General features: G+C 40.6%; 1 protein-coding gene across 1 annotated transcript; it reads left to right on the forward strand.

Annotated features, from left to right (window-relative positions):
* The first annotated feature begins 7,319 nt into the window (after positions 1-7,319).
* On the forward strand, positions 7,320-8,421 carry LOC136355110 (uncharacterized). The gene is made up of 3 exons (XM_066307293.1): positions 7,320-7,934; positions 8,019-8,102; positions 8,191-8,421. The coding sequence occupies exons 1-3, from the start codon at positions 7,320-7,322 to the stop codon at positions 8,419-8,421; spliced, it is 930 nt and encodes a 309-aa protein (XP_066163390.1).
* The last annotated feature ends 1,371 nt before the right edge of the window (positions 8,422-9,792 follow it).

Below are 9,792 nucleotides of genomic sequence, written 5' to 3' on the forward strand. Positions count from 1 at the left end.
ACACTAAGTTTATAAAGATATGGTGATATTTTATACTAACGAACTAAATGAGCAGCTCGCGAGCTAGCTCGTTAAGCTCACGAGCTAAAATTCTAGCTCAACTCGACTCATTAAGACTACGAGTTCGAATCGATCCGAGCCGAGCTTGCTATGAGCTGATTCGAGCCACGAGTTTCGAGCTTTTTGTCCACCCCTAGTTGGGGGTATAATGGGGAGAAATTTGAATTGGATCAAGTGGTTGATATGACAAGTAATATTTCAAAGTGACAACTACAATTTTTGAATGCTAGAAAGACAAGTATTGTGGGAGGAGGAAGTACTATTCATATTTTATCATCTAATAACAACAAAAATACTAATCATAAAAATATTAAAATAAGACGGATGATCAAATTTGGACACTGAAACCCATAACTGCGCTTATTATGGGATGGAGGGAGTATCAGCTAGTGGGCCAACGGATTCCAAATAATTTTTGAATTTTTTCACCTAAGTTATATATCCAACCTAGATTCGATTACAATCCAACCTAGATTCGATTACACTGTTATATTTTGATGAATTCTTTTAGTTTTCTTAAATAACTTTTTTAAATGTTGCACTTGTTCTTATTTTCATGTTTCGATAATTGTTTCTTTGATGTTTTAATAGTTCATTAGCAAATTGTTGCACGTGGTGTTTTTGATGTTTTAGCAAGTAACTTGTGTTCTGTACATGATATAAAAATATTTTACTAAAATTATGTATTTATATGCATATTGTATGTTTCATAGAATTTTACTGTTTGTTTTACTCATGGAATTTAATGTTTTATGTGGTGGTTGTTGGTCTTTACGCACTATATGTATATATTTTTAATATTGCATCTCTTTAGTAATGTATGAAGTGAATTTGAACATTTTTATATGCGGTGAAACATTTTATTTATAAGCAGTGCAACATTGCTCTATCTTTTATACTTTTTATCCAAATATAGTAGTTTGAGATCTTATTGTAAAGATATAATTTTATTTAACTTTAACAAGTATATCGGTACAATCGGATTAAGTAATTTAGGAGAAATAACCATTTAACAATTTAGTTTAAACTTTGTATGTGCATGTATAGAAAAGTATACGTGCACGCATAGCTAGAAGTCGAACTGTGCAACTTAAAAAAAATAATTGTTTGGTTTCCGCATCACATAAGAGGAGAACGATGAGAGGTGAGAATGAGATTTTTTTTACTCATGGTAATCGAACCAAAATTTTGTTCGACTTTAATAGACTGCTCTAACAAAATCGATATTACAGGTACCCTAAGAGACTTGCGGCATCATTACACGCATAGAGATAGATTGGTAGTTTTAATACAAGTTAGTGAGATGGGTGTTTGATATTTAGCTTTGGATTTGGTGTACGATCCGTGGTTCTTTCATTTGATATTGGGCTCTAGATCGGGTGCAGTTGTCTCCCACGTAGGCTTGGACGTCCGTTGCGCACACGAATGCTATCGTAAGTACTTATTATCAGAGCAGGTACAATAAACTGACTCAGCGAGCTGCAAAACTATGCCACATCATCATATTCCTATATGGAGGGGAGAGAAGAGAAGATAGAGAAGAAAACGACTGACTAATTTGTAGCCCGGCGATAGTGATTTTTTTAGTCGGTATCGCTCGCTTGCAGCTGCTCCCGGTGATTAAAAACACACATTATGGGGCCCGCGCAACCATAGCGGATCACGCTACCCCTCCACATCGCCCTCCCCTCCCAATCCCCTTCCTCTCGATCGCCGCCGCTCCTCGATTCCTCTTCCGATGGCGCAATCTCTCCCTCCGGCTCTCGTGCTTCTGCTCCCTTCCCTCCCGCGCGGCTCCCGTGCTTCTCCTCTCCCTCTCGTGCTCGTGAAACTACCTACCTATATATATATATATATATATATATATATATATATATATATATATATATATAGTGAATCTATTCTACACCCCTCCCCTAGAATAACTATTCTATACCCCCCTCCCATGGGTCAAACCCACCTCCCCCACCCTCCCTTGGGCCCAAAACCCCCCTCCCACCTCGGTCAAAGCGTCCTCCCGCCGGTCAAACCCGCCCACCACTCCTTCCCCCACCCACCACTTTGCTGCTCTCGTCTTGCAGGAATCGTGCAGTAACAGAACGGTCATCGTGCAGTAACAAGACAATATTATCGCAGTAACAACGTCAAAAAGTAGTCATGATGGATCTAGTTTCGTTAAGCGTTTTTTTATGAACTTCATGGTGCAAACGGATTGGAAAAACAAGATTTGATGTGAGAGATATTGCTCTCTAAAGATTGAGATTTACCTCGTTTTTGTCCTCGTCTAACTAGAAAGGTGTAGTAACTAGACGGCCAACGTGTTTCCGCAGTAACGACGTGAAAAAATAGTTATGATGGTTCTAGTTTCATTAAGCACTTTTCTTACGAACGTCATGATGCAAACGGGTTATAAAAATAAGACATGACGTGTACGTTGCTGCTATCTAAAGATTGAGATTTAAAATATTTTATCTCTAACAAACATTAGTACAATAGTGTCACTGTTACTGTGCATGTTCTCTGTTACTGCAAATTTCATCATGTTGTTACTGCCAAAAGAGTCAGTAACAATCTATAAATTTTGTAGTAACAACCTATAAATTGTGCAATAACGTATCATGTTACTACCCTTTTGGGATAATGTTACTACGAAATCATAGTATCAATGTATGATTCTTACAGTAACATAACTAATTTGTTTTCACATAATTTTTTACAAACATACAAAGTATGCAAACATCATATGGTGAATTGGTTAGGAGAGTTTGCCATGAACTATGAGATCATGGGTTCAAATCTTGATTTCATCAATTTTTTATCTTTTCTAAGAGAATAGCGCCGAGAGAGAGAAATCGGGAGAGAATCGAGAGAGAGAGAGAGAGAGAGAAATCGGGAGGGGGAGGGGGCGCCGAGAGAGAGAAATCGGGAGGGGGAGGGGGCGCCGAGAGAGAGAGAGAGATCGGGAGGGGCCGAGAGAGAGAGAGAGATCGAATCGAGAGAGAAAAAGAGAGATCGCGCGCGCCGGGAGAGAGAGGGAGGCGTGTGATCGGGAGAGGGAGGTGGGTCGCGCGTGATTTGGAGGGAGGGAGGGAGGGATGTGCCGGGAGAGAGAGGGAGGCGTGTGATCGGGAGAGGGAGGTGGGTCGCGCGTGATTTGGAGGGAGGGAGGGAGGGATGTGCCTGGGTGGTGGGTGGGGGTGTAGAATAGTTATTCTAAGGGAGGGGTGTATAATAGATCTACTCTCTCTCTCTCTCTCTCTCTATATATATATATATATATATATATATATATATATATATATATATATATATATATATGACACTCATATGGGGCACCATGGTGCCCGGGCCCCATGGTTTCAAATGCACAAAATCACTCAAATTTTTCAAAATTTTCAAATTGTGAGTATATACCTAGTTAAAAGAATTCGATTCATACCTATACCTATCAACAAAACAACTCAAATTTAACTTTATTTCACAATCCATGATTACATACCTAACTAATTATATGTATGGATGCTATATACCTAGAATCAAAATCTAACAAAAACAAGTTCAAATTCAGTTCAAACTTGCTTTCAACTAGTTAGTAAAGTAGTTAATATTAATACCTAAATAATTGAAAAAGTTTCATGCTCATTTGAATTGGGTATATACTCAATTTCAACAATGGTGCCCGGGCACCATGGAGCACCAAACAAATTTACTATATATATATATATATATATATATATATATATATATATATATATATATATATATATATATATATATATATATATATATATATATATATATATATATATATAGGTAAATTAACTGGTGCTACATGGAGTATGGGCTCCAAGATTCAAATTGAGTATACATCCAATATATATATGTCAAAGAAATCCAATTGCTCCAAAATTCCCCATCGCAATATTCTGCCGCTTCCAATCTCCTTCCGCTGGCCACCTCGACCACAACCCCGCTCCTCTTCCACCTTGTATAACTCTCCCGCCCCCGCAAGAAATTCCTGCCTAAAACCCTAGTTTCCAACCACCAACACCATGCTTAAAACCCTTGTCATCTAATGCATCTGTCTTTTTTTTTCAGTAAGATGATGGTAGTTCGGGCAATGGTCAATGATGCAATGGTCATATGACATTATCCATTAATCTACTTGGTTGCTATGGTATTTCCATTATGTGCTATTGGTGCCTTGTATTTTTTATACAAGTAAAGTACACGGCCGGTCCTTAAACTTGTGGGGTGGTGTCAGTTTAGTCCGTAAACTTGAAAATTGCACGTTTAGGTCCGTAATCTTGGTTTAATGTACCAGGGCGGGTCCAATCGGGGATTTACCGCGTCTGACCGCCAACGTGGTGCGACACGTGGGCATTGCTTCTGCACTCGGCCCCCTCCGCATCGATGCCGTCAAAAATTTTACATTTCCCCCCTCCATGCACTGTAGCAGGCGAAATCCCACTGAAATCCCCAAATCGGCTTGCTCCCTCTCAATCTCCCAAATCGGCTTGCTTTCAAGGGAGAGAGGAGAGTAGGGCGATCACGACCGTAGTGACCTCGGAGAGCACGGCGATCATCGGCGCAGCGGGGCTCCGCGAGAGGAGGCGCGCCGCAGGGCTCCGTGAGGGCCGGCTCATGACGGCCCCAACCTCGGCGAGCATGGCGATGGACCTGACCTTCCGCGGAGAAGGAAAACAAGCGCCTGTGTATCGTGAGTACAACCCAACCCACCCACCTCATCTCTATTTATCTTTGTGATGATTCCGTTGAGTTTAAGCAGTGAAGATTGGTTTTTTATGCCATGTGACATGATATTGATATGTGCGCTAGGTGAAAAATCTAGGTTTAGTTGTTTCTTGATCGGGTTGTGTGTTTTCTGTGGTCGTAGGCCCTGGTTCAAAGTATTTATCTCTTGAGTTTCACCATGGTGGATTTTTCTGTGGTCTGGGAGTAAATCGGACTTATATTGATGGAAAAGTGGATTGGTTTGACAATGAGGACTCTCGGGAGTGGGGTAGGGTATTGCACCTTCCAGATTTCATAGCTATGCTAGGTTATGATTCAGGACCAAGTTTAAAGGTGTACTGGTTGCTGCCAGGGAAGACACTAGTTGATGGTTTGAGGATTGTTGACAGTGGGGTGGAAATTAATGTAATGAATTCAGTGTGTAACAAGATTAAGAACTTTGTCATATATTTGGATCACACTGACCATGTATCAGGCCGAATCCATGAAGATCTCCTTTTGACACCGGCAGCTGAGCTCTCTGAAGTTTTTAGCCCTACTAGAGATGATCATCAGGAACCAAATTTGTCAACTGATGAACATACTGCAGGTTTTAGAACTGCTAAGGTGAATCAAAAATCAAAAGGAATTGAAGAAGAGGAAGTTGAAGAATTTGATTTGTTTGAGGACAGTGATGATAGCTCAGCTGATTCAGACTTTGTGGACAGTGACTATGAGTAGGAAGATGATGATGATGACTTGTTTGAGGACAATGTTGATGGTGGTGTTGTAGACATATGTTTAGGAAAGAAAAGATTCAGTCATAAGAAGGCAACAGGAAGTAAGTTGAAGGGTAAACAAGTTAGTACAGAAGATTGCACTGAGCAAGTTTCATTAGATGATGAAGGATTGCAGTTGCCAGACAATTCAGATGATGAAGGTGATATAACTCTGAGGTTTAAGTCTTTCAATCTAGAGGACATCAACAATCCAGTGTTCAAGGATGGAATGGTATTCCCTTCTGTTGAAGTGATTAGGAAGACAATCACAAAATATAGTCTGAAGAACAGAGTTGATATCAAATTGCCTAGAAATGACAGGGGAAGGATAAGGGCACACTGTGCAGAAGGGTGCCCTTGGAATTTGTATGCATATATGAACAGTAGAGTGAAGTCCTTTGTTGTGAAGACATATGTGGCACAACACAAGTGCAAAAAAGAGTGGGTTCTGCAAAGGTGCACTGCTAACTGGCTAGTAGAGAAATATGTTGACACTTTCAGGGCAGACTCAAAGGTGACTCTTAGTAGCTTTTCAATGACAATGCAGAAGGATTGGAATTTGACTCCATCAAGAAGCAAGCTTGCAAGAGCTAGAAGGCTACCCCTGAAGGAAATATATGGTGATGAAGTTGGGCAATATAACTTAGGAAGTCAAACCCCAGGAGCTCATTTTATCTCAGTCTAGATGACAGCAAGTTTAGCACACTATATTTCTCACTGGATTCATGCAAAAGAGGATTTCTCAGTGGCTGCAGACCTGTCATTTGCTTGGATTGTTGCCACATCAAGACTAAGTTTGGGGGTCAATTGCTGACAGCTGTAGGTGTTGATCCCAATGATTGTATTTTCTCAATTGCAATGGCTGCTGTGGAGGTTGAATCTTATAACATATGGTGCTGGTTCCTGCAGACATTGAAGGATGACCTTGGTATTGTAAATACTTACCCTTGGACCATCATGAAAGACAAACAGAAGGTATGGTTATAGGACAGTGCTTGTGAATAATTTTGTTTACTCTTTACTTCATAGCTATTCCTTATTAGTCTTACTTATTGCTGTTTGTAGGGTCTCATACTAGCAGTTTAACAAGTTTTCTCTGAATCTGAGCATAGATTCTGTGTAAGGCATTTATATCAGAATTTTCAGATGCAATTCAAAGGTGAGAACTTGAAAAACCAACTTTGGGCATGTGCTAGGTCTAGTTCAGTGTTAGAGTGGAATGCTAACATGGAAATGATGAAGGACCTAAATGAGGATGCCTATAACTAGTTAGGAGAGATGTCACCAAATACTTGGGTTAGAGCTTTTTTTTAGTGAATTCCCAAAGTGTGACATACTACTAAACAATAGTTGTGAAGTGTTCAACAAGTACTCCCTCCATTCCAAATTGATCTACATATTTCATAGGTACACCAAGACCAAGAAAATCTAATAACTCTCTCATACTATATTTACTCTAGCAACAAACTCAATGCATGCACCATCCCCACTATTTCCTAGCCAATAGCAAAACAAGATATTGCATGTGGGTTATAAATACTTGTGTGCATGGATGCATGCATCAATGTCCATTTACTCCAATGCACAAATAAAGAATAGACTTAATGAATGAACACAAATATATAGATCATTTAGGAATAACCTAAAAAAAACTATATGTAGATCAATTTGGAATGGAGGGAGTACATCCTAGAGGCTAGAGAGCTTCCAATTCTGTCCATGTTGGAGAAGATCAAAGGGCAGTTGATGAGTAGGTTTTATAACAAGCAGAAGGAAGCAGAGAAATGGGAAGGGCCATTCTGTCCTAAAATTGGTAAGAAATTACTGAAGAATGCAGAGCATGTTAACATTTGTTATGTTTTGCCTGCTGGTAAGGGGATATTCCAAGTCCAAGAAAGGCAATCCTCATATATTGTAGATGTCATCAGCAAGCACTGTGATTGCAGAAGATGGGACCTTACTGGTATTCCCTGTTGTCATGCCATAGATTGCATTAGAGAGGAGAGGCTGTCTGAACAAGACTTTCTGCCATTCTGCTACTCAATTGAGGCTTTCAAGAGTGTATATGCCAACAACATCATGCCATGCAGTGACAGGGCCAACTGGGAGAAGATGAATGGGCCACAAGTTCTGCCTCCAGTGTATGAGAAGAAAGTTGGCAGACCCAAGAAAACAAGAAGGAAGCACCCTACAGAAGTGCAAGGCAAAAATGGCCTAAAACTCAACAAGCATGGTGTAATCATCCATTGCAGTTACTGCCATGAGCCAAATCACAACAAAAAGGGTTGTCCAATGAGGAAGAAAGGGATCAAGCCCAAGATACAGATCAGAAAGAAGAAGGATGTAGCTCCAGGAAGTCAAGTGCCCAGTATAACTCAGGTGAAGATTTGTTCTGTCACAAATGTGAAACAAAATTTGCTGATTACTAACCATATTATCTTGCAGGAAATGATGGGCACACAACCTGGAACAAGTACTGGATTGCTAAATGAGGTTAATGACAACATGCTCAGTGTGATAATGGCAGAGGTGCACTTCTTTTCATCTATGTATTTCCTACAACTGCACATGTACTGAATTAACTCTACCTATAAATCTAATTTTGGTTTGTTTGCAGTCTTCACAGCCCAGTCAGATCACTCAACAGCAAGGTCCATTGCCAGATTCTGCTTTCATTCAGCAAAACCAACCTTCCACAAGACCTGTTGTTCTGACCACTGCAACCAAAGAAGGAAGAGCAAAGATTACAAGACAAAGAAGAAGGCATGAAGTACTACAAAGAAGAAGGCAGATCTCACTGAGCAAGAAGAAGGTGTTGCTTCAAGGAAGAAGAAGAGGACTTGACTAGGCAACCAGTGATGCAAAGAAGAAGGATGCACCTGCTGGCAACTATGCACATTTTGCACATTTTGTTCATAACAGATAGGATACTTCTGGTTTAGATAGCACTTATCCTTGGTATTGCCATATATTGAATTTGAACAATGCACATGTCATGCCAAAAACTATGCCCTTTTGGATAGAACAGATAGGCCAACATGCCAATACTTTTCCTCCACAGTTGTGGTTCTTTTATGTAAGCTATGGTACTAATTATGTAAGCTGTGGTACTGATTATGTGTTGAAGTTGAACCCTGGTATTATCATGCAATGAAGTGGCCACTTCTTTTCATGTCAATTATCTCTTTGCTTCTGTCAACAATGTGCTTGCCATAATAAACTGAAACCCAGGTGCTTGCTAGACTGTATGGATCATGTTTGTAACCACATTTTCTATCTTGAACCCTAGTGATTACTAACCATATTTTTTTACAATTCAAACATAAACCACTGAAATCAAGAGACATATACAGATTTAGTCCCACTGAAAGCACAAACACAAAAACCACTGGGATAACATTTAATTCACATCACTGTTCCATTAGTCAATAAGCAACACATTACATCAGTCTTTCAATTTTTTTCTTCACTTCATCATAAGAACAACCAAAATACAAACTAAAACAGCAACACCTAACCAACCTAGGACCAACATGTTCTTCAGTACCACTACTAATTCTCTTCCAATGGACACTGCAGTAATCAATGTCTGCTTTAATTCATCATCATCTTCCCTCGGAACTTCGGTTTCATCCAATTGTCCTGCATTCTTCAAACTTGCAGCAACTTGTGCATTCACATCTGCAGCCTCTTCTCCAGCAATTAACCCATTCTTCTTCAAATATTTCATGTATCCTTCCTCCCAAAACCAGAAGTTATACCCAGATCCATCTTTCTACACCATTAAGAACAAATGTCACCTCAAATTGAACTCAACACCACAGCACACCAAATGCAATCAACTATTGCTCACCTCGTGGTCAGGGCAAGTGTAGAAAATGCGATCCAGGTTACTAACTGTCTTCGATGTGCGCTTCACGACAGTTTTATTCTCACATGATGGGCACAAGATCAACGGTACCTTATTCCGGCGAGTACAAGCGGAGGCCGAGCTTGAAGAAGCCATGGGGGCCGCGACCAGTCCTTGGCTACCACCCGTCATGGCCTCGCCGCTGCACTTGGTTGCCTCCCACCATCGCCTTGCCGCTGCAGTTGGTTGCCTCCCGCCGTCGCCTCGCCGCCGTGGAGCTCACTGCCGAGCGTCCAAACCCTAGACGAATTGGGGATTTTGGGGGATTCGGCGATGTAGCCCGGGACGCCACGTTGGCGGTAAGGCACG

The sequence above is a fragment of the Oryza sativa genome, chromosome 2 (assembly GCF_034140825.1).
Source record: "Oryza sativa Japonica Group chromosome 2, ASM3414082v1".
Classification (NCBI taxonomy): Eukaryota; Viridiplantae; Streptophyta; class Magnoliopsida; order Poales; family Poaceae; genus Oryza; species Oryza sativa.